The sequence below is a fragment of the Diplotaxodon limnothrissa genome, linkage group LG10 (assembly GCF_057381915.1).
Source record: "Diplotaxodon limnothrissa isolate DT_005_m linkage group LG10, D_limnothrissa_male_GT1.1, whole genome shotgun sequence".
In the NCBI taxonomy this organism is placed as follows: Eukaryota; Metazoa; Chordata; class Actinopteri; order Cichliformes; family Cichlidae; genus Diplotaxodon; species Diplotaxodon limnothrissa.
In genome coordinates, this window is record NC_140605.1 from 36,333,632 (window position 1) to 36,360,632 (window position 27,001).

At 43.6% G+C, this 27,001-nt stretch overlaps 2 protein-coding genes across 2 annotated transcripts; both read right to left on the bottom strand.

Annotated features, from left to right (window-relative positions):
- Nucleotides 1-1,685: 1,685 nt before the first annotated feature.
- Nucleotides 1,686-18,583, bottom strand: oatx (organic anion transporter X). Its single transcript, XM_085364203.1, has 15 exons — nt 18,557-18,583; nt 18,284-18,451; nt 18,076-18,149; nt 17,865-17,994; nt 17,657-17,760; nt 17,426-17,580; nt 17,181-17,349; nt 16,962-17,085; nt 16,775-16,890; nt 16,552-16,606; nt 16,265-16,424; nt 15,311-15,419; nt 8,933-9,011; nt 8,718-8,845; nt 1,686-1,773 (listed from the first exon to the last, which is right to left on the bottom strand). The coding sequence occupies exons 1-15, from the start codon at nt 18,581-18,583 to the stop codon at nt 1,686-1,688; spliced, it is 1,686 nt and encodes a 561-aa protein (XP_085220329.1).
- A 2,786-nt stretch (nt 18,584-21,369) lies between these two features.
- On the bottom strand, nt 21,370-26,466 carry LOC146624921 (deoxycytidine kinase 2-like). Its single transcript, XM_085364204.1, has 8 exons — nt 26,358-26,466; nt 25,125-25,243; nt 24,968-25,051; nt 24,770-24,879; nt 24,348-24,495; nt 24,110-24,225; nt 23,931-24,030; nt 21,370-21,396 (listed from the first exon to the last, which is right to left on the bottom strand). The coding sequence occupies exons 1-8, from the start codon at nt 26,464-26,466 to the stop codon at nt 21,370-21,372; spliced, it is 813 nt and encodes a 270-aa protein (XP_085220330.1).
- Between the last annotated feature and the right edge of the window lie 535 nt (nt 26,467-27,001).

Here is a 27,001-nt window from a genome sequence, read left to right on the forward strand (position 1 = left end):
CAAGAAAGTGAGATGTTGTGGCAACACCACAAATTTGTCAGACACAGAGTAAATCATATCACAGAATATGACGAGCTTATGTTGAGGCGAACTGAAGAGGAGGAGAAGGACAGGTGCTGCTGGGGCGAGACAGACGTCTCTCACGGAGTCCTTTAGTGCTGCAGGCAGGCAAGGTGTTCAAATAGGCACAACTTCAGGTTTTTTATTTCTATATGATGAACTTTGCATTATTAAGTGATAAGAACAAGTAATCTGATGTCCTGTAATCATTATGATGCTATAATTTGAGATACAATAACTAAAATAAGTTTTTGTACAAAGTATCGGATCAGTATCGTCGATGCCACCCTGAATATTACTTGGTATCGGATCAGAAAAGAAATCAGTGGTATCGCACATCACTACTGGTCTCCCTGTTGGAGCTCAGTCTGGGGGGAGTTATTTTTTCTCCTTATCTTTCCTCATGTGGTGCATTTTCCATTGTTATACCTCTCTGACCTGTCTTCCCCATGTGATGTTTTGTGTCATGTATGTGTGTATGTGTGGTCGGAGGGTAAGATGGCGCCGCCATTGCGTGCAATAGGTCGGCAGCCTCATGAAATTATGGCTAATTATGAAATTTCCCCTTGCGGGACTCATAAAGGTATCTTATCTTATCTTTATCAACCCTAAGCTTTTAAAACAGCTGCAGACAGTCTGAAAGTAATCTGATTACATTCGATTATGATTTCACACATTGAGATTCAGCCAGTACACTTTTAAAAGGTACAGTTTGAACCTGACCACCTGACTCAGTCTCAGGGGGTCTGACCAACACCTCCACCACCCTCATCACCTGCCTGTTGCACACTTTTCAGGGGTGTTTTGTCCAGTCAGGTTAAACTCAATGAATGTCACGGTTTGACGTCTTCATGGACACTTTGCTCTTTGTTTACCTGTTGCCATGCTGACCTGTGCTATCACAGCTCCACTGATGATGGCTTTTGTGGTTGTAGCTCAGGAAGTAGAGCAGGTCATCAACTAATTAGGAGGTTTGTGTGTTGATCTTTGATTGCTCAAGTCTGCATGCCAAATATCTTTGGGCAAGATCCTAACCCCGGGTTTCTCTGCGATGGATGCATCACAGTGTCACTGTTACATAGAGAACACGTAAGCATAGAAAAAGAGCTTGAGGTTGAATAAGTTGAATAAAGCTTCTTACACTATATAAGAACCACTTCCATTTCCAAATTAGTTTAGCTCAGGTGAGCAGTCAGAGTGGATCAAATGGATCTTTTTTTGCCCTGTAGTAAAAACTTTATCTTACCCAGCAGTGCTGGTGTACAAAGCTGGCAGCTTTCTTCCTGAGTGCCAGCTAATCAATATTCTTATATTAAATTTATATTGATGAGGAAGAGCTTCCCACACAGGAGCTCATTCCTGAAGCCTGATAGTCAAAACTCAGGAGCAGATTAACATCTTTATTAATGATGGTTCAATACAACAGTAATGAGAGTGTTATTAATTATTGATCATTATCACTGTCTGCTGTTCTGATCTGATCAATTACATGAGATCAATCAATAATCACCAGTTAATTTACTCTAGATATCTTCATTGGTCTGTATCTTAAAAACACCTGATTGGTCAACAGTCAGTCCCCTTTTGATTGGTCCTGATGGTGTGATGTGGCAGCGTCTTGTTGGTCAGAGCGCATTGAGGCCACTTTCTTCTGCTTCCTTGAGCTCCTTTAAAGCCACGCACTCCTGCTGTGAGGCGCTGCGTCTGCCAGACCTTTACAAAGACAGACATGTGATTACTCATCTTTAATTATCAGGTGATCGATCAGTCTATGAGAGAGCAACAGTAGGATGTTAGCATCGCAGCTAATTAACCTAACACAGCTAGTGATGCTAACACAGCCACTGAAGCTAATTTAGGTACCAGAACTGGAATGTACTTTTTCACACAAGTTCGCGTTAATAATGGAGTAAATGGAGAGAGATGGTCCTTTGGGTTTGAAAACTCATCAGATTGACCTCTATCATTGCGTCCCTAACCTAACCTGTTCCACAGGGCTCAGTTTTGGGTCCATTATTGTTTTCTTTTTACACGCTTCCTTTAGCTGGCATCATTCAATCTTTTAGTGACATTATTTCATTTCTATCCCGATGACATTCAGCTGCATATGTCCTTTAAGCCTCATCAGCTGGGTAGGCTGTCCAATCTAGTCTAGTGCTTAACCCAGGCTTCTGATTGGCTTTCTAGCATCTACTGTTTCTTTCATTTAAGGAACATTCTGAAGACTAAAGGGGGCGGAGCCTTTAAGTCTGTGGAACAGTCTACCACCACAACTACATTTGGTTGACAATGTGGATTCTTTTAAAAAGCAATTAAAACTTTTCTGTTTAAACAGGCCTTCTGTTGATCAATGCTTGTTTTGTTTTTTTAAGCTTACATTTTTATCCACGTGTCACCTTTTGTATTGTCTGTGTCAGGGGCCACAACTGGCCCCCGCCTTAATATGCAAATTTAATGTTAGTGCGGCCCACGAGTTTGATATGTAAGACACTTTACAGTGTTGTGTGTGGAGCTGAACGAACCTACCAATCACGGTGGGATATGGATCTCGGGGGCGGGACATCGGCGGGACTTGATGCAAGCAGAGAAACATTTCTCATTGAGTGAAACGTACAACAGCGTTGCCCTGGACTGTTTTCTTTTCTGTGCCTGGCTGACTGCCTCGTTTCGGCACACGCGGACATTCGCCCCAGCGTGCTGCGTTCACAACACTTCAAAAAAGTTGTTTTTCAAGTTGCTGCCCGGCGGGACATTGTACATATATATATTTATATAAGTAAGCTGCGCCATAAAAGAAAAGTAAGGATGCAGCCTAATTTACTCTGCAGTCACATAGCGACGCGGTAACCCGGACTAATTATAGGGTCGTACCGTAATGTGTGGGTCGATGTTTTTTATTTACATCACTCTGTTTACATTGCCTCACACATGAACATTACATATATTGCAATATAATGTAAAAGTAGTCAAAACAAAAAACATCAACAACACCCCTCCCTGAGCCTGGTTCTGCCGGAGGTTTCTTCCTGTTAAAAGGGAGTTTTTCCTTCCCACTGTTGCCAAAGTGCTTGCTCATAGGGGGTCATATGATTGTTGGGCTTTTCTCTGTATCTATGAAGCGCCTTGAGGCGACTTATGTTGTGATTTGGCGCTATATAAATAAAATTGAATTGAACAACAGCTGATTTGTTATGTGTCACAGTGTCATTTCTGCTTCTTTCTCCTGTAACAACAGGATAACAGTCCATGAGCAGCCTTTTTTGCGCTCGCTATCATGTAGTTGCCCTCTGTGTCTCCCTTTGTGTAACTGTGTTTATATTGTGATGTTAGTTCTGGTGCCCTGCGCTCCGTGTTTTCCTCACCCCGTCATGTGCTGCTCCTTGTTCTCTCTCCCTCTCCAGGTTGCCTCTGTGTACGTCCCGTGTTGTGTTGAAGGTTTGTGTCTGGTGTCAGCACCTTCACTTTGTGTCTTTCCCGTCCTGTCGCGTGTAATTATCCTCAGCTGTGATCCCCGTGTGCTTCCACTTCCCTCATCACCTTCTGTGTATTGATGTCAAAGCCTCCCTCTCTTCCGTGTCGCATCATCCCATGTGTGTGATTCTCCCTGTGTCTCCTTGTGCACATTATAATTAGTTTTTCCCAGTTTAGTTTTGTATTGTTTGTATGATCTGTTTCCCACCATAAAAGCTGTGCTTTTGAGTTTAAGTTCCATTCCTGTGAGTTTGCGTTTAGGTCCATTCCTGCCTGCCACACAGCCCAAACATGACAGAAAGGTTGGTGATGAGCACCAACAATTTCAGGAAAAGTGGGAAATGCAATGTTTCTTTGAGTTCAGGGGCACCCCGACGTGTCTTATTTGCACAGAGAAAGTTGCGCTGCACAAGGAATACAGTTTGAAATGTCATCACACAACTAGACATGCTGAGGTGGATGCAAAATACCAGGGAGATGAGAGAGCGAACCGGGTTGCCAGTCTTAAAACAGATCTACTGAGGCAGCAAGATTTCTTCAAGAAAGCAACCAAAGAGAATAATGCAGCAGGCAGCAGTCGGAGCCACGTGGTCAGTGAGATGATTGCTAAAGCAGGAAAGCCATTCACAGAAGGGGGATTTGTCTAAAAGTGCATATTGCAGGCTGCAAATATAGTCTGTCTGGAAAAGAAAGGTCAGTTTAGCAACATCAGCCTTTCTGCCAACACCGCAGCAGATCGCATTTCTGACCTGTCAAGTGACATTTATGACCAACTGTGTGAGAAAGCCAAATGTTTCAGTGTATACTCAGTCGCTCTTGATGAGACCACAGACATCACCGACACTGCCCAGCTCCCAATGTATGTCCGTGGTGTTGATGACAGCTTTGAAGTGATGGAGGAGCTGCTCACAGTAATTCCAATGCATGGCCAGACCACCGCTCAGCAGATATTTACAAGCTGTGTGATGCCATTGAGATTTGCCATGGAAGAGGTTTGTTGGAATAACAACAGATGGAGCGTCATCAATGACAGGGAGGAAACATGGACTGGTGGCACTTCAAATAAAACTGGAAGAGTTAAAACTGTTGTGAAATGCATCAACCAAATCAGATCCAGGGGCTTACAGCACCAAAGGTTCTGTGCTTTTTTAGAGGAAATGGAGTCAGAATATGGGGATGTGCTCGACTTCACTGAGGTACGTTGGCTCAGCAGGGGAAATGTATTAAAGAGACTTTTTGAGTTGAGAGCAGAAGTGAAGCCTTCATGGAGAAGGATGGAGTTAGTGTTCCTGTGCTAACTCATCCCAAATGGCTCATGGACTCAGCTTTTCTTGTTGATATGACACATGAGCTTAATGTACTGAACAAGACGTTACAAGGCCAGGGGCAACTCGTCAGTGCTGCCTATGACAACGTGAGAGCATTCTCCACAAACCTGCGCTCTGGAAAGCTCAGCTCTCTCAGACAAACCTTTGCCATCTCCCAGCATGCAAGGCACTCGTGGATGCAGGAAAAAAAGTATGTTGATGTCATTTTGAGGCTACAGGAGGAATTTGATCACAGATTTGCTGACTTCAAGACAAACAGAGCCACATTTCACATTTTTGCGGACCCCTTCTCCTTTGATGTGCAAGATGCCTCTTCTGTTCTTCAAATGGAGGAATCATTGAGCTGCAGTGCAACTCTGAACTCAAAGTGAAGTTCAGGGAGGTGAGTGGAAAAGCAGCTTGGGCAACCTTTGAGAGGATTGAGCCCTAGTTTCCCTCGGCTTTCCCGAATATTCAAGCAGACCATGTGCCTTTTTGGGAGCACATACTTGTGCGAAAAGCTCTTCTCCACCTTGGACTTCAGTAAGTCCAAGTACAGGTCCAGAACTACTGATGATCATCTTCAAGACATACTGAGGGTCTCAGCTGCTTCTTCCCTCGGGCCAAATCTGGCTCGGCTATGCAAAGAGCTGCCAGGTCTCTAGCAGCGAGGAGTAGGCAAGAGAAGCCAGAAGAGCAGTTCATGTTCTCCATGTTCCATTCATGCAAAATACAACGACTAGTGACATAAATGGTTTTAATTACTTTTTTCTTGATGTTGGCCCTGGCTTGGCTAAAGAAACTTTAAAAACTGGACACCCTCCTAAAACTATTAATGTAGCAAACTCAATGTTAATGAGGGGTGTAGATGAAGAGCAAATTATTGATATAGTTACATCTTTTAACTCCAAGAAATCGACTGTGGTGGTATTAATATGGACTTAATTAAAGATATTATTGGATGTATTGTGAAACCATTTACCTACATTTGTAATCTGCCATTACAAAGTGGCTTATTCCCTGATAAGATGAAAATCGCAAAGGTAGCATATAATATATAAAGCTGGAGATAAACATCTTCTCACAAACTATCGGCCCATCTCTCTACTACTGCAGTTCTCTAAGATACTGGAAAAAATATTTTACAATAGATTATATGACTTTATCAAAAAAACAATGCACTATATGAACAGCAGTATGGATTCTGACCCAAAAGGACCACAACACGTGCCTTAATGCAGTTTATACATACAGTAACAATTGCTATTGGAAACAAAGAATATGCTGTCAGAATTTTTTAGATTTAAAAAAAGCATTTGATACCGTTGATCACAATCTTTAACTTAAACTATGTACATGTGGGGTCAGTGAGGGGGCATTATCATGGGTTACCTTAAAAACCGTAAACAATTTACCCAAATAAATGCCATAAAGTCAAAATTGTGTGCGGGGTTCCACAAGGATCAGTTTGGGGGCCGCTGCTATTCATGTTGTACATTAAAATTTAAACTTTTTCAAACTATGCAAAATTGCAGAATATTTTTAAGGTTATCTGCTATAAAAATCCAGGCCAGGAAAATCTGCTTCATGTTTTTCTGTTTTATTCTCAGTTACTTTGACACAAAGGCCTCTGCTGTGATGCTCACGCCTCTGATGAAGTCTCACATGTATCAGTGCTCATAAATGATCAGAATATTAATATTTCTGACTGTCTGAGGCAAAACTGAATCGAATCAAATGGATTGTAGAAATCAGTGATGGTACCCAGCCCCAGTGAGCAGCCTAGGCCTGACAGAGTGGATGTACCGTAGCTGTGGGTAATAAGAGAAGATGAAAAGAACGATTGATAACTTTTTTGTTAAGGCCTGATCCGTCTGAAGTTCACAGCCAGCTCTGACACAGAGCCATCAATCTTTGAACGCTGAAAAAGCAGCAGTGTGTCCAGAAACACATTATATACTGCGATGAATGCCCAAGTGTCCCCTCCCCCCGCTGCCTTTCAGCGGCAGGCAGCAGCAAACAGGTCGTCAGAGGAGCCGATGTGATCATTAAGAGAGCCAAAGCACTTTAAGCACAAGCACTTTTTAACTTATCTGTCTGGTAGAAATGTGCTCCAAATAAAGAACTTTGTGTTGACAAGATTGTTAGTGAATCATTTATAAATCAGTATTGTCTGTATGGACAGCAATTCCCCCAATAAAGTGCACATGTAAAACTGCGGTGTAAAGAGATGCGGTTTAAAAATTTGGGTGCGCCTAACTTTTGTGCCGGTGCGCCTAAGAAAAAAGTTAGGCGCACCAGTGCAACTGTGGCAAGCCCTGATTCTGCAAAAGAGAGTAATAGGGATGAAAAATAAAACTACTGCAAGAGAACCATCAAATCCACTTTTTGTCAAATTAGATATTCTCAAATTTAAAGATTTGGTCGCCCTCAGAACTGCACAGTGTACAAAGCAGCAAATAAGTCTTTGCCCCACAATGAGACCGAATACTCCTGACCTGAAGGACAAATGTAAAATATCACAGTATCAGAGGAGTTAGTGTGTGCAACACCTGCACAGGTGAGATCAAGAAAAGTACATAAAACTCACACGCCTGTTTAAAAAGAATAAATGCATGAATATAGGAAATCTTCCTGTCAGTGACTGAGTCGTCTCATTGTGTCCTCATTTTTATAGGTCATTGTCAGAGTACTCCAGTGTGTTCATTCAGGTGTTTGTCACATATATGTGAAATACGCTCAGAGATTAAGTTAAACACAGGGCGCTTAGTTGATGTAAACATGTCGTTTGTTGTTGTTTTTGTTTACGTGCTGAAAATTGTTTTATTTGTGTATGTTCATGTGTTGCACTTGTACATAGTGAAACATGTATGGATCCATTAATGTTAATTATGGATTTGAAAGCAATGAAATTTGAAATAGGGGGTGGGAACAGGAAAAGTGTAAACTTCATCCTGCTGCTTTTATGTGCAGACATAGATATATACATGAAAACTTGATTTGTTTTTCCTCTTGTTATTTCACTTATATTTGCATGTCTGAAATAATAACTGTGTTCAGGAGAAGGTTAAAGAACTGTTAATACAAACATTTGAATGTGAACAGCAGATATAGAAGACTGAAGAATCGGTCATGGTTCCTGTGACTCAGTGTTTGAGTTTGGTGGGTTTGTGATTTATTTTGGGTTTATGAAGGGATTTAAGTTCTAGGTCTGTCACCTTTAAGTACATTTCTATGTTTCTAGCTCTGTTCTGTGGTTAATCTTAGCTCCCTTCTGTTAGATTGAAATTGTTAAATGTTGCCATTGTTGCACTTAAATGTGTAAACCGTGCCTTAAACTGCGTGGTTAGATATTCTTCTGTTCGTCCGACACATCTATGATGCTGGAGGAGGTAATCAGCTGTAGCTGTTTAACTACAGGCACATTCTGAGGGATGGTCACTCCCAGCTATTTAGGGGCTCGCCTACGCTTGTATATGGTGAACCATTAAAGTTAAGCCGTATACGGGTGTGGGGAGATGGCCTTTGGATAACCAGGAAATGTGGTTAACAGTTGTGAGCATATATTGTGTGGCAGGAAGACACACACACAGAATACAGACACTGATGTTGTTCAGATATGCCTGCTCAGGAATGTCACATGTAGTTGTAAAATGCATACTCATGAGCGTAACCAATAAAAGCAGCCTGCAGAGGGAAGCTAGTTGAAGTAGTTCGGAGGCAGCTACTTCCCTTGCGGCAAGTGCAACAAAGAGCGCTGTGCGATCTCGTTCTTGAGTGAGTGCCTGTTTATCCAGCAGTTTCAGGAAAATATCCCTGACACTTTCTGTGATCCCTGAAGGTGGCTCTGGTAAAGCTAGCAGATAGCCGGTAGCTTACCACCTGGCCTCCACGTCCTCGATGGTGTCAGGCAGCGGCACGTTGAGCGTCTCTGGCAGGAAGCAGGCGAAGCAGCCGGCGAGCACGGCTGAGCCACCGTACACCAAGCTAGGCAGAGCAGGGAGTACCTGGGAAATGTCGTCCCATCAGTAAAGTGTTTGCCTGTATTGATGACCTCGATCATATTCAAAGGACGGTTAGATTAGTGACATTACTTCATCTAGGATGAGGACGGCGGGCGCTGCCATGCTGCCAATTCTTGCCATGGTGGAGACGAAGCCCATTCCCGTCTGCCTGAAAGCACAGGCACACATCACATGATCTAAATGTTTTTACGTATGACATAAAACAGACATGCAAACAGGAAATGACATGATGTAGCAAGGAAACAAATCATTTAGCTTATCAGAGTAAGAAGAATTCTGATAAGCTTCTTATGTTTGGCATTATGCTAACAGAGGAGAGTCGCTCTGAGAGACTGCTATGACACCACAGACTGGGATGTGCTCCTGAGCCCACATGGTGAGGACATAGAGGGGGCGACACACTGTCTTACAGACTACCTCAACTTTTGTGTGGACACGGTCGCCCCTGCTAAGACGGTACGGTGTTATCCTAATAACAAACTGTGTGTAACACAGGAAGTCAAAGCTGTCCTCAACATGAAGAAGAAGGCTTTCAGGAGCAAAGTGAAGGAGGAGATGAAAGCAGCACAGCAGGAGGTGAAACGCTGCCTGAGGGAAGCAAAGGACACCTACAGGAGGAAGGTGGAGCAGAAGTTGGAGAGGAACAATATGAGGGAGGTCTGGAATGGTGTGAAAACCATCACAGGCCACAACACCAAGAAAAGCACAGTGGGGGGGGGGGGACTGTGGAGAAGGCAAACGAACTCAACAACTTCTTCAACAGGTTTGACCAGCCCACAACCCCCCCACCCTCACCTTCACTACAGAGTCCAATCCCCACTCTCCTACCTCCCTCGCTTCCCCCCCCTTCCTGACACCATGACACCCCCCTCCTCCAATCCCTCTCTCAGCAGCAAGACATCTCCCCCCCTCCCCTCCTCCCAAACATCTCCCAGTGTCACAGTGGATCAGGTCAGGAGACAACTGAGGAAGCTTCGCCCCAGAAAGGCAGCAGGTCCAGACAAGGTGTGTCCTAGGATGCTTAAGGCGTGTGCTGCTGAACTTGGGGAGCTGCTACAACGAGTCTTCAACCTCAGTCTGCGACTGGGGAGAGTGCCCGCCCTATGGAAGACATCCTGCATCGTCCCGGTCCCCAAAAGGAACCGGCCCAATGAGCTGAATGACTTCCGACCGGTGGCACTGACGTCACATCTTATGAAGACTCTAGAGCGACTCTTCCTCAACCTCCTCCGACCACAGGTACAACATGCCCAGGACCCACTACAGTTTGCATACAAGGCGGGTGTCGGAGTGGAGGATGCCATCCTGTACCTCCTACACAGAGCCCACTCACACCTGGATGGGGGAAAAGGCACGGTCAGGATCCTGTTTCTGGACTTTTCCAGTGCCTTTAATACCATCCGGCCCTGTATGCTTCAGGAAAAACTGAACAGGATGGAGGTGGACCCCTGCCTGGTGGCTTGGATCTCCGACTACCTCACCGACAGACCACAGTACGTCAGGCTGAAGGACATCACGTCTGACACTGTCGCGCTGACCTAGTAGGTGTGGCTGTTATTCCTCTCTTCCTCCTCCTGCCCACTACCTGTTCGGTGCTGCTGTTTGAGCATGGCCACTGATTAGACCTTGGGTGCAATCAACAACTAAGCACGGCCTGGTGTGCGCCGCCCTGCCAGGTGAGCCACATTAGAGCAATCAAGGGTGGGCGTGCCTAGTAGACCTTAAAATGCATGCAGCAGTCATTTGACCCGTGTGCGACATACTGAGAGGACAGCAAACAAAGTATGATCCACTTTTCCACTGTGAGGAAGACTTTGAACAAGACGGGCTATCGGTAAGCTCTTGAGCTCACATTTGCTGCACATATATTTGGAACTGTGGAAGCTCAGTTGTGCAAATGTTTTACGCTTAGGGAAATAGTTGCTGCATTTAAGTTTAAAAAATTATATTGACAAAAATGAATGTTTAAGTTTGAATAAATTGTTTGTGCAGTTAGTGTTCCCACATATTTATGTTAATTAATATTAAAAATAGTTACCCCAAATCCTTGGGTGGATCGTAAAACTAGTGAATAAATGTTTGGTTTTGATTTAAAGAAAATAATTCTTTGTAAAGAAAATCCTTAAAGTCTATTAAAATGTTTGAACTTTAAAATGTATACTTTAAAATACAATTGTTTATAAAAAAAAAGTGTTAATGCAAAGAAGACACATTTTGTATATTTAAGAACCACAGTTAAATTAACAGTTAACCACATGGTAAATGGCTTTACTGAAGTGTATTTTGTTATTTCATCTGTCTTCTGTGTAATGCATGTAATTTATCTGAATGTTACTGGTTAATGGAATGTTCTTTATTTTTGTGTTGAAAGGTTTTTTTACCTGCTGCTACCTACCAGCTATCAAACTAGTTGGTCTAAATAAAGTTGAGTGAAATTCAAAGTCTGGTCTTTTTCAAGTGTGGACACCTCACAGTCAGAGGAACACTTGACAGACACTGTGGTCAGCAGCACAGGAGCACCACAGGGAACTGTGCTGTCCCCTCTTCTCTTCACCCTGTACACCTCTGACTTCTGCTACAACTCTGAATTATGCCACATTCAGAAGTTTGCAGATGACACGGCCATCATGGGGTGTATCTGGGATGATCAGGAAGAGGAGTACAGAAGTCTGGTGAGGAACTTTGTCACATGGAGTCACACAAACCACCTGCAACTCAACACCTCAAAGACTAAGGAACTGGTTGTGGACTTCGGGGGGTCCAGAGAAGGTCCACTGCCGGTTCAGATAAAGGGGGAGGAGGTGGAGGTGGTCAACAAGTACCTCGGGCTGTGGGTGGACAATAAACTGGACTGGTCATGCAACACAGAGCACCTGTATAAAAAAGGCCAAAGCTGACTGTACTTCCTCAGGAGGCTGAGGTCTTTTAACATCTGCAGGAAGCTCCTGAGGATGTTTTACCAGTCGGTGGTTGCTGGAGTACTTTTCTATGCTGTGGTGTGCTGGGGGAGCAGCACAGCAAAGAAGGACTCATCCAGGCTGGAGAAACTGATCAGGAGGGCTTGCTCTGTGGTCGGCATGAAGCTGGACACTCTGGTGACAGTGGCAGAGAAAAGGACATTAAAGAAACTGCTGGACATTATGGACAATGCCAGGCATCCTCTGCACACGGTCGTAAACAACCAGAAGAGTCTGTTCAGTGACAGGTTGCTTCTCCCCAAGACAAGAACTAACAGACTTAAAAACTCCTTTGTCCCACACGCCATCAGACTGTTTAACTCCTCTCTGGAGGGGAGAGGGAGGGGAAACAGGAGGACAAAGGAGGGGGGGACAACTAAGCTCACTGTACAATACCTTTTGTGCAATACTTTTTGTAAATAGTCAACAGTGCAATAGACTCAATACTTGAAGTGTGTGTGTGTTCGTGTGTGTTCGTATTTCCCAGAGGACCCACCCGAGGGATTAATAAAGTTCTATCTTATCTTCACACACTGAGGTGAATTATGGAGGTCCACGCGGTTCTGAGCGTCACCATCTGCAGGGTTTGTTCACCTGCGTAAGCTAATGCTAGCTCTGCTCCATGCTAATCCCAAAAGCTAACCAGCATTAGACTCATAAACACACGTTGGCCGTTGGTAATTACAGCTCAGTGCACTCATCTTTAACGTGCTGATGTTTATTTTTAACCAATCACCACGTTACGCAGATAGTGTGAAAACGTTTATATAAAGTTTGTGACTGAACAGGCTGCAACACTTACGCCGTGTTCTCATTATTAAAGCAACTCTACCCTCCACAACAGAAAAAACAACAAACTAAACAGCAAACAAACAAACATGTAACTTCATAAAAACTGATACCACATCCATTTAAAAACCAAAAGAGAATTACACATTTTCATACTTAGTACTCTGCCGTTCAAGCCCAACAACAGAAACACATTTTTGTCTGATTCCTGCACTGAAAAAACAAACTTTATACACAGTTTAGACTGTGTCATTTTCACTGTGCTTTAGAGATAATAGTAATAATAACTCATTTAAGTTTCATAATGTGGACTATGGAAACAGTGTGATGGTAACAGCCAGCAGGTTAATAATTTGTATTGCCCTTGTTTGTAACATAACTTTGAATTATTATTCAAAATGTCAAAGTTCCACACAGTAAGAAAAATAAGGAAGCATAGGTCAGCATTAAATAATAATAAAACAACAGTGCTCTCCCCCCGTCAGCTGGTAATTTAGTTTATAGAGTGCAAGGCAACATGTCTGAAGGTTCTCAGCCATCAGGTCATCGCAGTCTGGACTTCTTTAAGTTGCTTGAAGATCTTTCAACTGAGAAGCTTCTTCAGTTCTCAGATGAAATTTTAGAGAATCCCAGTTTTTAAGCCCCGTGGGAGTGTCCCCTAAGATGGTCCTGGACCCACTATTGATCAGCGTGCGGCCCTTCAGTCTTTATACAGGGAGTGCAGAATTATTAGGCAAGTTGTATTTTTGAGGAATAATGTTATTATTGAACAACAACCATGTTCTCAATGAACCCAAAAAACTCATTAATATCAAAGCTGAATGTTTCTGGAAGTAGTTTTTAGTTTGTTTTTAGTTTCAGCTATTTTAGGGGGATATCTGTGTGTGCAGGTGACTATTACTGTGCAGAATTATTAGGCAACTTAACAAAAAACAAATATATACCCATTTCAATTATTTATTTTTACCAGTGAAACCAATATAACATCTCTACATTCACAAATATACATTTCTGACATTCAAAAACAAAACAAAAACAAATCAGCGACCAATATAGCCGCCTCTCGCCCTATGACAGCTGGGATAGGCTCCAGCGCCCCCCGCGACCCTGAAAAGGATAAGTGGAAGCGAATGGATGGATGGATGGATGGTAGTAGGCTTTCGAGCCTACACAGTTTGGAGTAAGACAACATGCATGAAGAGGATGATGTGGACAAAATACTCATTTGCCTAATAATTCTGGACTCCCTGTACTGCGGCTCCGTGGTTTGGGAAAATAAATTATAAGTATTTAGCTGAAGTGTATTTTATTTGAGTTCGTTCTTTTTTTAACTTGTAGTTCTACATTGGAAGATTATCGTGATCTTGAAATATAAAAATAAAATGATATTTTATTATTTTTCATTGCTCAAAATTAGAGTCACACTCGCAGAAGCTGGTATATCTGCCGAAACGCCGTGCATTTATCGAGGTAGCCCAAGTATGGAGAAATGTAAGAAAAGAAAAATATCTGAAGAAAATAGAACATTTAATGATGCCTGGGCAGATTCATTTGCATTTACTTCTGACGAGAACGGCCTACCAGTATGTTCAGAGGTTCAGGAGTAGAAGTCCCATTGAAAAGTGCTATAGAAATGCAATCCATTATTATTATTATTATTATTATCATTATTATTATTATTATTATTATTATTATTATTATATCATGGCAGACCCAACGATGTTTACATGAACATGCTTTACAGCTTCTCTTTATTGGCCACTTTTCACACGCGGTTGCTGTGCGCATGCAGCTGGTCTTATTTCCAGCACACAGTCCGACACATAACACAACAGCAGAGAGAGCACCGACTTTAAGGCAGGTGTGACCACCTCTCTTGCAGCAGCACTGCAGACCACGCCCCACCATACACATTAACCAGGCAAAATAAATATTTATGCAGGTATTTTGCAAATATTTATTATTCATTTTTTAGGAGCATAGTGCTTTTTTCCAATTATTTTTAAAATTCAGGTCAAAGCCCAAAAAGGATACAAGGATGACGGCTCAGTCTTTGTTTGCTAAATTTAAGTTCATCTTTTTAATTAATTTAAAAGAGACCTTCCCCTGGATGTTTTTCTTTTTTGTTATAATTTTTTAAGAGTTCAAAATGTGTTCATTACATAAATAAAATTTTATTTTCTTTGTAGCACTTCATGGATTTCATAAGCAACACACTATAGTTGTTTAGCATAACGGTAAAAAACAATGTAAGATAAGATAAGATAAGATAAGATAGAACTTTATTATCTTATCTTATCTTACATTGTTTTTTACATGTGTGCAGTGTTATCTTTGTTTTAGATGTCAAAAAGTATTTGCGGCTCCCAGTTTTCTTTTCCGTGTAAACCGGGTCCAAAAGGCTCTTTGGGTCTTAAAGCTTGCTGACCCCCGAGTCAAGGTGTGAAAAAGGTTTTCGGGTGAAACCGTTGTGAGACCCTGCCTCATCCTATCAGTGAGTTATTGAGATGAGTCACATGACCCTGGCCTAGCTGCGATGTTTAGTATTCAGACCAGTGGTTATGAAGTCATCAGAACAGGAATATTACTCAAACTCATTAATCAGTTGTTTCAGCAATTTGATCCTGTAGATATGCGTTTTTTGTTAGGTAAATTAACATTATTTAATATTAAATATGAGCCACTGGTTTTATTTAATCACCTGATAACAGTTGGGTACAGCTCACCGGTGTACAGGTAAACGGTGGTGAAGGAGGCTGAGGTGAAAGCTTTACCCAGGCAGGCCAGCGTGGTCCTCAGAGTCTGCATGTCTGTGGGGTTAGAAACGGGATTGGGAATAGGACCAGGATCAGAATTCAAGGCAGGGTCAGGATTTTGTTCAGGTTCACGACAGGACATAGGGTCAGAATTAGGGTTAGGATTAAAGACCTAGATCAGTGCCAGAATCAAAGATTTGGGTAGGAATTAGAATTAGTATTGAAATTAGAATTGGGATCATGGTCCACATTAGGATCGGGGTCAAAATCAAGACCCAGACTTCAATAGAGATTGGGACTTAGATCAGGATAAAGATCAGAATCCAAAATTAGACTCTGGGTCGGAGTCAGGTTCATGTTCAGGATCAGAAATAGGATCTGGATTAGAATCAGTTTCAGACCAGGATCAGAATCTGAACTGAAATCAGAGTCAGCATTAGGATTGTGACTGGGATCCTAATTAAGATCAGGGTCATGATCAAATCCAGGACAGGGTATAGGAATGGATTGGGGTTATGTTCATATCAGGGTCGAATCACGATTCAGATTGGGTCGTTGTCAGAATCCAGGACCATGATTTGAATTAGGATTCTTTTAAAAAATTCAAATTGGAATTAGAATCGGGATCTAAATTAGAATCAGGAACAGGGCAGTATCACAGTCGGGATTAAGATTACAGTTCAGATTGCATCAGGATCAGATTCTGGATCAGGATCAGGGTTGAATCAGAATGAGATTTGGGATCACAATCCTAAATCAGTGTTATGATAAATTTGGGGATATGGAATAGGATCTAAATCAAGATTGTGATCAAAATACGGATTGGGATCAGTTTCCGAATTAGAATCAGGGCCAGGGTCTCAAATAGATTCAGAATGGGGATCAGGATTAGGATGTACCTGTGGGGACAAAGATGTTGGCAAAGATGATGGCGGCAGAGAAGAAGAGACAAACTGCCTGAGAGACCCGCCTCCCCAGGTAACTGAGTATTCCCAATGCAAACAGTTTGGCGGGAATATCTACAGCTCCAAAGATGATCTGCATCAGGTAAATACTCACCTGCAACAACAAACAACCAATAGGAAGGAAGTACAGTAGATCCAACCAATAGGATGGGAGAAGAAGTTTAAACAGGTGTACTGAAACTTCAGCAGGTAAGTAGGAAGACAGGTATCGGGTTGCTCACCCCAAACTTCTGGAGGTCCATCGCCAGGCCATAGTATGCAAAACTAGTAGAGAACCTGCACAGAGGTGAGTACACAGGTGTACAGGTGGATACAGGAGCTTCATTTTATTTAATAAAAAAAACATAAAACAGATAGAAGAAGCAGGTAAACAGAAGAGCAGGTAAATGGGTAAACAGGTAAGCAGGTGAGACAGGTGAGCATATGAGCAGGTGTATGTCTGACCAGACGGCCATCAGACAAATGGAGATGCGTCTCATCCCCGGGGTCCTCAGCAGGTCGAACACCGTGAATGTTGAACGAGCCGACTCAATCTCTTTGTTCATGTGAGAGTGGAGCACCTGCAGTCACATGGGACAGAGCTCAGCATCTGATTGGAGAAATTGCACTTTTACACAGGTGGCCAGGTTACCTCAACAGTGATCTTATCGATCATCTCTGATTTCCCGTTGATCCGAGCAACTCGGTGAAGACTCTTCAATGCGTCCTCAGAGCGCTGGTTCAAAACAAGCCATCGAGCTGACTCTGAGTACCACCTGACCAATCAGAGCACAGAGAGAACTACTTGACCAATCGGAGAGCAGAGAGAAACACCTGACCAATCACTGTCCTTTTTTTAAGTCTGACTGACCAGCTGTAGGCGAAGAACAGGAAGTTAGGTGCACAGACAACCATCTGCAGCTTCCTCCAGTCTCTTAGCCAATATGCAAGCCCAGCCAGGACCATTTGACCAAAGGTGAAGAAGAAGGAACTGAGTGTGCCGACTACTGTCCTCGTCTTGGTTGTGATCCACTCAACCTCTGAGGAGACACTCAGTTAGGAAGACAGACAAGTGCCCAGGTGGACAGGTAAATAAGGAACCAGGTAGACGGGTACTTAGGGAAACTCCGTTAATGATGACCCCAGACACCGCCATCCCACTCAGAAACCTGAAGATGCAGTAGGTGGAGTATGTGGGGGAAAGGGCGGAGCTACAGCCAAGCACAGCAAGTTGCAGGTATGACCAAATCAGAACGGACCGCCTCCCAAACCTGAGAGATAGACAGAAGGAGTCGGATTGCACTGCTAACCTGAGACAATGAACAGGTATACACAGGTAACTCTCACCTGTCAGATAAGCTGCCGTAGACTATGGCTCCCGTTAAAACTCCACCCATATAAATGGTTTGAATCATTTGTTTGAGAGGACGGAGGGAGCAGACCAGACTCCACTGTGACACACACAGGTGAGAGATTGATAGGTAAGAGACAAGTGACCTCATTAACATATCTGTGGCAATGCGCGCTAATAGGCTCGCCGTGTGCCTGCCGCTACCTCGGAGACGGTGGTGGCGAGAAAGTCTGATTGCTCAAAGGTCCATCCGTCAATGCAGTCTTCGGTCTCTAGGTGGCTAACATTAGTGGAACTGTTAGCAGCTAACAGCTGCCACTGAGGATTTGCATACCTGGACAACAGGTGCAACAGGAAATGATGTGACGGTCAGGTTAATTATTTAAACAACTGAGGAGAAGGAAGAAAACCTTACCTCCTGCAGCGGGCCAGTCTATTTCCTGAAGAATCAGGAGGGATAAACATTTTCAGCAGCTGCTTCTCATCCACCTGAAACAACCAATCACATTCATCCATCCAGATTTATTGATTTAAGGAAGTAAAATTGAGAAAACTAAAGAAATGGGATCATAGTGCCTGCACTAAAATGCCCAGACAGGTAGACAGTCAGGCTGACAGGTCACCTGGTGAAGGTGCGACAGGTTGCTCAAGCTGTGATTGGCTGGTATGCTGCAGTAGTGAGTGGGGACTCCAGAGACAAAGTTGTTTAGCAGGTTCTGACTCGCCATCAGCAAACCAGGTAAACTGATCAGGGTCACATGGATCCACTGGTACCTGCCAAACCCACCAACCTTGCCATAACAACAGGAAACACATTAACCCTAACCCTACACACCTGTATGACACACCTGGACAGTGAAGTTATTTCTTGCATAGGAGGAATTTAAGTGTCTCACCTCATCCAGCAGCTCAGCGAATCCCATCTCAGCAACAACAACAAATAGCAGCAGGTATCTTCAGGTGCTTCCAGGTGTTCTCAGGATCTGAACTTTTGTTCCATCAGAACAAACCTGACAAGAAACCAAACAGCAGACCTGAGCAGGTGTTTGGGTCAAAGGTCAAAGAGTGAAAAACATGAAAACAACTGCTCCGAGTTTCTTCTCGAGTTTAAAATTGTGAAATATTTGCATGGAGTCTGGTAAGAGCTCTTAAAGGATTACAGTCTGCAGCTGAGGAGAATGCAGAGGCAGAAAGAGGATTTACTCAGAGTACTTACAGAGGCTGCCGGACGGCCCGCTGACGGAGGGGCGACTGACGGAGCAGGCAGAAGACAGACTGAGAGGAAATGAGTGACTGGACATTAATCAGTGACTTTAGGACACTGTCTATTTTCCTAACTTTGTGTTTGTGTTAATGTTTGTGAGACACTGGCGACATCGTCAAAGTCACCACCAACATCACCACCAACCAAATAGACACCTTCAGCAGGGAGGAAACGATCACACTGTAGCACTCCATCAGAGAACTAATGCGGTCTGTGCTCTGACAGCGACCCGAGTATTTTAATAAAGAACAGGAAGACTGGAGCAGAAGATCAGGAACAGGAACATAATCATGTATCAGTAATAATACGTTTGTATCTCAACGAGTCGAGAAAGAAAAACTGGATAGAACACAAAAATTAGACAACAATTAGAAGGATTAGACATTTAGATTTTCAAAATAAAATACTTTATTGGGGCTCTTAGTCATACTGTTGTGATTTCAAAATAAAAGTCCATAACAGTTCATCAGGAAGTGTTCAAAACATCTGAAAACTGTGGAAACTTGTCCCCCCCCCCCGTGGAGTCATCTGTTTTCGTGTCCTCGCTCCTCACTGAGCTTCTCGCTGGAATTTGTCCAGCAGTTTTTGCAAACAATCATCTCAGCAGGTTTCCGAATGGTGGCGGCAGCAACTCATGAACACGCTGTGACACGTGTGTCAGTGTCCCAATCAGGGCGCAGCAGAGCAGGCGACTTTACAGTGTTTATGAAGCTGCAGAAAGACTGACACAGGTCAGAGGTCACAGCGTGAGATGTTTCTTCAGTCACACAAAAACTCTTGAAACTCTTACTGCTACAACTACACGTTTCTTTTCCAGCTATTTATTAATGAGTGACTTATATATATATATATTTTATATATATATATATATATATATATATATATACACACATATATATATATATATATATATATATATATATATGTGTGTATATATTGTACTATTCTTAGTTAGCGTATTGTCTGTCTCTTTAATGTTGGTTTATAATGGAGCACTGTGACAAAAAAATAATTTCCCCCAGGGATCAATAAAGTATTCTGATTCTGAAAAGCCTTAAAATGAAACCGTCAGTATGCCACACCAGACTCCATTTAAAAACTGTCTGATTTTAGATTTTATTCAAGCTCAAACTGCTCCTTCCCGTCAGTCTTAGTTCACATTCAGGCTCTGATCAAACAGACCAGACTCCATTTAAAATCTGTCTGATTTTAGACTTTGAATTGAAAATAAACTGAATTGTTCAGTTCATGTTTGGCTGTTTCTTTCTGTGACAAAGTTTCTCTTTGGAAATACAAAATGTCTCAAACATGAAACTGTTTCTACCGAGTTTCTACTGATCAACAAATCAACCAACCAATCATAAATCAGTCTGTGAGCTACGGGACAAAAGAAATGTTTAGTGAACATCCCAGTCTGTGTATAGGTCATTAGTGAATCTGCCTTGTTCACGATGACTCGACGTTGTTCCCGTCACGCTTCACCGTCTCTCAGTTGATCATTACCGACCTCTGTAATCATCCATCACACTCAGTCTGAGTAACCCTCAGAGGTCAAACATACGTGTTCAGGTTGGTTTCCAGCAAAGAGCCCTACTTTGACACCGTCACAGGTTTATCTGTGGCACGGCCTTTAAAGGAGTGTCCATAGTGCCATCCTGTGCCTGTACAAAACATGACGTCACCTGGTTGGCGCTAACTAACGACTGAACCAATAACTGAGAGGTAAATAAGAACTGTAGAGGCTCGTCGTTGTGTCTCTCTGATGCTGTCGGCGGTTTCTCGCTGTGGCGAGCTGCAGTGAAACACGTGAATCCACTCATTAGCTGTGATGTTCGGGTCTGTAGACTGAATGAATCAGTGTGGAGGGGAGCCTGTTTGAGTCAGGTGGCCCGCTGGTTAACCTGACTACACTGTCACGTCCTTTACCGCCACAAGACAGCGCTAAACATGCTCCAATAACTAGTTATTTCTTAAATCCAGCTTCACAGAGTTAAACCTCTGAGCTGTGAGCGAGCCTGAACACACACACACACACACACACACACACACACACACACACACACACACACACACACACACACACACACACACGTTGGACTTTGGTCTTTAAAAAAAACTAGGCGTGCTCATTCAGTTTGACTTTATTCACACAGAAACCAGAACACCAACGGTCCCTGAAGGCATCGTGGTGGCTTCAACAACACCTCATTGTCAGGACAAACAGGAATGATCAGACTGAAGGATAAATATGAAGCTAAGAGCAAGTAAATATATCATGGACACACACACACACACACACACACACACACACACACACACACAGTTAAACTACAAAAATATAAAAACAAGTTAAAGAAACAAAACAACAACAAAAAAACAAACACATCAGTCTTCCAATCAGACGCGCCACCACTTCTCCCAGCACCTCTCATTGGTGGATGAGCTTCACAGTGTGGTGAGAAACTCTCTGACCTGCAGACAAAAATTAAGTCCTGTTACCAGATTACAAAAGCCTTTCAAAATAAAACCACCAGGTGAAAGTTAAATGAGAATTAAATACAAGCACAGAAAGATGTAAGCAGCACATACATGAACAAACAGCCAAACATGGAAGAATCTGACATATTTTACTGTCACTTCAAAGTATACAAACTTTTGCGCAGGTCACAGAGTTTACACAGTTTATTCAGTTACTCTCAGGAACGATGTTCAAAAACAGATTAAACACATGTTAGGTGTGTTGCTTTATATAAACAGGCACACGTCAGAATATAAAATGCAGCAAAGACTGAGATTAGGGCTGGGCCATATTATACCGTTCACGGTAATACCGGTATAATGTTAGGCAACGATAGGAAAATGAAATATCGCGATAGAATGGGAGTAAAACGCGCATGCGCAGTGCCTTTGTTTTCATACGCACATGGCCGATTGTTGGTTTGTAAAAATGGTGCAACTTCCGTGATGTGGAACTGGTTTGGTGTTTGTCCGTCAGATACACAACAAAGCACATTTTTTTGCAGAACATGCAAGCGGCCGTTGTTATTGTCGTATTTGTCGGACTAAGATGCTCTTAAATCTGGGAGTAATCTGGGTCCCAAACTCCGTATATTTGACTTCAGGTCAAACAACACTGCAGCATCACTGAGAGTTGAAAACTGTCTAAATTCTTTGATCTTTAATAAAACGATCAGCATTGCTGCTTTACCAGGTGTAACTATAAAGTTTAACTTCCAGGCATCCATGAAAACAAAAGTTATTACATTTAACGGAGTTAGAAGTTAGCAGGAAGCTAGCGGAAGTTAGCTCGCTAGTTTCGCTAGTTACCTAAGCATGATATAGCATGTTCTGACTGAGAGATTTCTGAAAAAATTCAAACGTACAGCTCTGCTATCACTTCCAACATAAATGAAGACAGGAAACTAAACAGCAGTGACGTTTGTAGGGTTACTGAAGTTGGGCTAGCTGGTATATAATGATGTGCTACGTGATCGCTAGCGACACAGCTATGTTAGCATAACATAAACAGTGAAGCTGGAGGACGAACACTAACACTTTTCCACTTATAAAAGTTAACGTGAAGGTTCTTCATGGTTAGAGACAAATGCAATCGCATGGCAGGATGCTGTAAACGGACCAAACTTCAGTCAGGAGAACAACTGAGATAATCCATCCACAATACGAGGTTAGTCATTAATATACTGCAACAACATGGGAATAGCTCAGCTGCCAGAGAATTCAACATTAATGAATCAATGGTACAGAAGTGGAGGAAGCAAGAAGAATGAGTTTAATAAAGTTTGATTTATCTGACTGCTTTGTTTCGCTTAATGTGCCTTATAATCCCGTGCACCTTATGGTCCGAAAAATGCGTACTGCACACTGCAGTTTAATGTTGCAAAGCACCTCTTTTTAACTTCAGTGGATATTATACATGGTTATGCTCAGGATATGTCAGCCCATTTCTACTGGAAATGCCTTTGGGTTAAACTTTCAGCAAGGAATTTGCATTTGCACTGTTACATTTTTATAAAGCTTTAATGTACATAAAAACCAGCTTCTTGTTTACGTGAAAATAAATGGAAGGTTGTCTTTTTGCGCTAGTAATGTTGTGGAGTTGTATTTTGTCTCGCATCAATTATATCGTCAGTTATATCGTTATCGCAAATTTTCAAATATATATCGTGATAAATATTTTTGGCCATATCGCCCTGCTCTAACTGAGATTTCTATTAAGAATTAAGATACTGATTGTTAAAAACCCCAATAAAAGCTTGACGGTCTTTCCTCTCGTGGCGATCGTTGGGTCTGCGCTTCAGCAGGCCCGCTAGTTCAGAGACGCATCACCCCCCACTGTTTCCTAGCCAACTTCCAAGAAACAGCCTTCCCTGCAGCCTTTTATTCAGTGAATGCAAGCACCACCCATTGTAACACCCACAAATGGTTAAAATCACCGCATGCGTCTGTGTGTGTGTCTTCTTGCCACACAATATATGCTCACAACTGTTAACCACATTTCCTGGTTATCCAAAGGCCATCTCCCCACACCCGTATATGGCTTAACATTAATGGTTCACCATATGCAAGCATAGGCGAGCCCCTAAATGGCCGGGAGTGGACATCCTTCACAAGATAAGGAAACCAGAATCTCACATGAAACCTGCCTGTAGTTAAACAGCTACAGCTGATTACCTCCTCCAGCATCATAGATGTGTCGGACGAACAGAAGAATATCTAACCACGCAGTTTAAGGCACGGTTTACACATTTAAGTGCAACAATGGCAACATTTAACAATTTACCCTGACAGTGACGGTACTCCTGACAAACAGAGTCACTCGTTATACAGACGAGGAGTCAATGACTTCTACATAAAAGCAAACAAGAAGTGGTTCACTGGTTGTTTGTAACCAAGAGAAGAAACAGAGCGGTTTGGGACGTGTATGAAAAACAAATAAAACCACCATCATCAGAAGGAAAACCTTCAAAATAAAAGCTCAGACTGACCTTGTCGATGATGGCTTCCTGTTTGATGCGGTCGTTCTTGAAGTCGTCGTTGACGTCCAGGACGAGAACAGGAAGTTCGCTCAAATAATCAAAGTCCAACCTTAATGCAAACACAGGTTAAAAAGGCGCTCCTGAACGCACCGCTGAGGCTCTGAGCACGCTCAGTGGCATATAGTTACCTGAGGTTCCTGTGGTAGAGCCAGGCTTCATGTTTGAAGTGCAGCTGCTCAAGGTACTCCAGAGGAATTTCCTGCTCTTCTTGCCGGCCGCGATGAAGCAGCCGCTGCATGCAGCGCTGAAAAATACACACACAAACACGGCACCTGAAGGCAACCGAAGGAAGGAGAGCCCATCACAGAGGGCGATGCGTTTACCCTGAGGTGGCAGGACTCTCCAGGTTCTCCTGTACGTCTTTACCTGTGGCGGGGCTCTGAGGTAGATGATGGCGTCGAGAGCGATGTCGGACTCAAACTGGTTCAGTAACCAGGTGTGCCAGTCCTGATACACACTCCACTCCGTCTCCGACAGGTCGCCACTCTCAAACAGGTTTGACGCAAACACGTACCTGTACACACAGGAGTTACATGTCTCACACCTGTGTCTGTGTTAAATGCGTGCGAGTTACCTGTCAGGTGATCAATGGTCATGAGAATTTACATAATTAAGATTAAGGAACTGACCTCCCAGCCCATTGTTCCCTCAGTGGGCTGGTTTCAGTCATTATGTTTATAAGATTGAAACCTGCAGTCAGCTGAGACTGAAGACGTCACCTGATGATGATGAAACGCTACGTGCAGATGAACAGAAGCAACCTTTTGGAGACCTGTCAGGTAAGTTACCTGTCGGAGTAGACGGAGCGCTCGTAGAACTGGACGGGGTTTTCTGCCTGCTGAAGTTTGATTGATGGCGACTGAAGCTGAGCTCGAACTCTGCTCAGACACGCGTAGCTCTGCACACAGGTGAGACTCACTTGAGACAGGTACACATAGTCTGACACACAGTGCTGCTATGGTAGGGGATGGAGCCAGGTGTGTTACCTGGAAGGTGTAGGACCAGCGGCTGGGTTTATCGTACAGCATCTGCAGCAGGTTTCCTCCACTCTTTTGAGATGAGCTCAGCTCCTGCAGGTAAACAAGCAGGTAAACAAGCAAGTAAACACAGACTTTAGAGAATGTGTGCTGCATTCAGGCTCACCAGGTAAACGTCATCGCTGTCATTCTGCACGTTGCACCACTTGCCAATGGGTTCAGGGATGACCTCCCAGTCCTCTGATGCTGCCTGAAGGAGGCGCACAAATGTCGACTTTCCTGCAGCTGGAGGCACACGGGTGAGACACACGGGTGAGACACAGAAATGTGACAGATCTCTGGTCCTGCCTGATTGGAGGAATCACACCTGTTCAGGTAACCCTGACATGACATGAGCTACTGATGCTCCACACACTAATACAGGCAATCAGCATTAATGCTGATGCCGTAGGACTTCCTGTGTGGGTGGGGCTTAAGAAAAGGACCGAAACAGCTGACTTTTGCAGGAAGTCATGTGACCGCAGGATCAAGTAAAACCATGGCAACCATGAGCAGCTGATTCAACCTCTGATTGTCTCTGCTCACACTCCTCACGCTGTCACCTGACCCCAACCTCAGTGACGAGGTCACGTCCTCGCTCTGGAGATCAAAACTCTGACCTGAGACTGAAGAAGTCACCTGGATGAGTGACAGAACGTTTCTCCACAAAACGCTGCGTCCAGATGGACAGAATCAACCTTTGGAGGTCTGACCTCGACTTGCAAACCTCCATCAGTCTGGCTCACCTGAGCCCCGCCCACAGACTCCACATGACCAGCGTTCACCTTCAAACACCTAAAGGAGCAAGCTCCACCTATTTAACACCCAAATTTAAACCTCCGCCTTCTAACCCCAGCAGCACAGCTCCATTAAAAACTGCTGATTATTGATCACAAACAGCTGATTTTCAAAGACAAACAGCTTATAATTGAGTTCAAACAGCTGATGATCAATCGATTATCGTAAGAAATCACTCGGTTGATGGAAACGTCCAGATGATTACTGACTGTTGACAGCAAATTTTGACTATAAACAGCTGGTTATTGAACACAGGGCTGAGTATTGACTACAAACAATTGATTTGCGATATAAACAGCAATTGACCATGGACAGCTAACTGTGACTAGAAACAGCTATTTATCGATCACAAACAGCTGATTATTGATGATAAGCGGGCGGTTTTGGCGCCACTTGTTTCCGTGAAGGCGGGAGGCTCACGGACTTACAGACCCGGGCCTGAGAGCTCGTTAACCGGCGGTCCGGGTCGGTCCCCCGGCTCCGTTTGCCCCGGTCGGTCCGGGTCAGTCGGGGTCCGTGAGCGTCCAGCCGGTCCGGGGGGCGCGCGCCCCGGTGAGCTCACCTATGTTTCCTTCGATGGAGATCTTCTTCTCCTTCCTTTGACGGGAAAAGCTGCCGTTCAGCGGCGGGCTGCGGGGAGGGGGGCACGGCCTCTTCGGGGGGGTCGCCATGTTCACGGATCGATCGCTGATTATCGATTATTGCTCGCTGCTGTTTTGAAACCCACTGACCGGCGCGCGAGATGCTGCTCAAATTAAACTCCGCGCGCATACAGACTTCCGTTTCCGGGGGCGGAGTCACGCATGAGCAGAGGAGGAGGAGTGCAGACTTCCTTCAGTTTCCTTCATGTCCAACATCACACCTGCCTCACTCCACCTGCCTGGCTCTACCTTCTGTTACCTGTGTTCACAGCAGCCTTTCATCTCATCCACAGAGGAGAGAAACACAGTGGGTGGAAACAGTAGCGGTTTTTGAGCGGGGGATTCTCTGGCTGGCTGGAGCAGCATCTAATCACCAACCCGCAAAATAAAAACAAACCAACAAACACGAAAACACCAGACATCATGATACAGACTTATAATTTGCACCGATGTTTTTTCGAAATTTTATACGCGAAAAGTGAGCGCGAGAGCCCTCGGTGCGCCTGCTCGCTGCTGAAGTCAAAGTAAACTTTATTGTCATCTCCGCTACAGACAGTCCAGCATA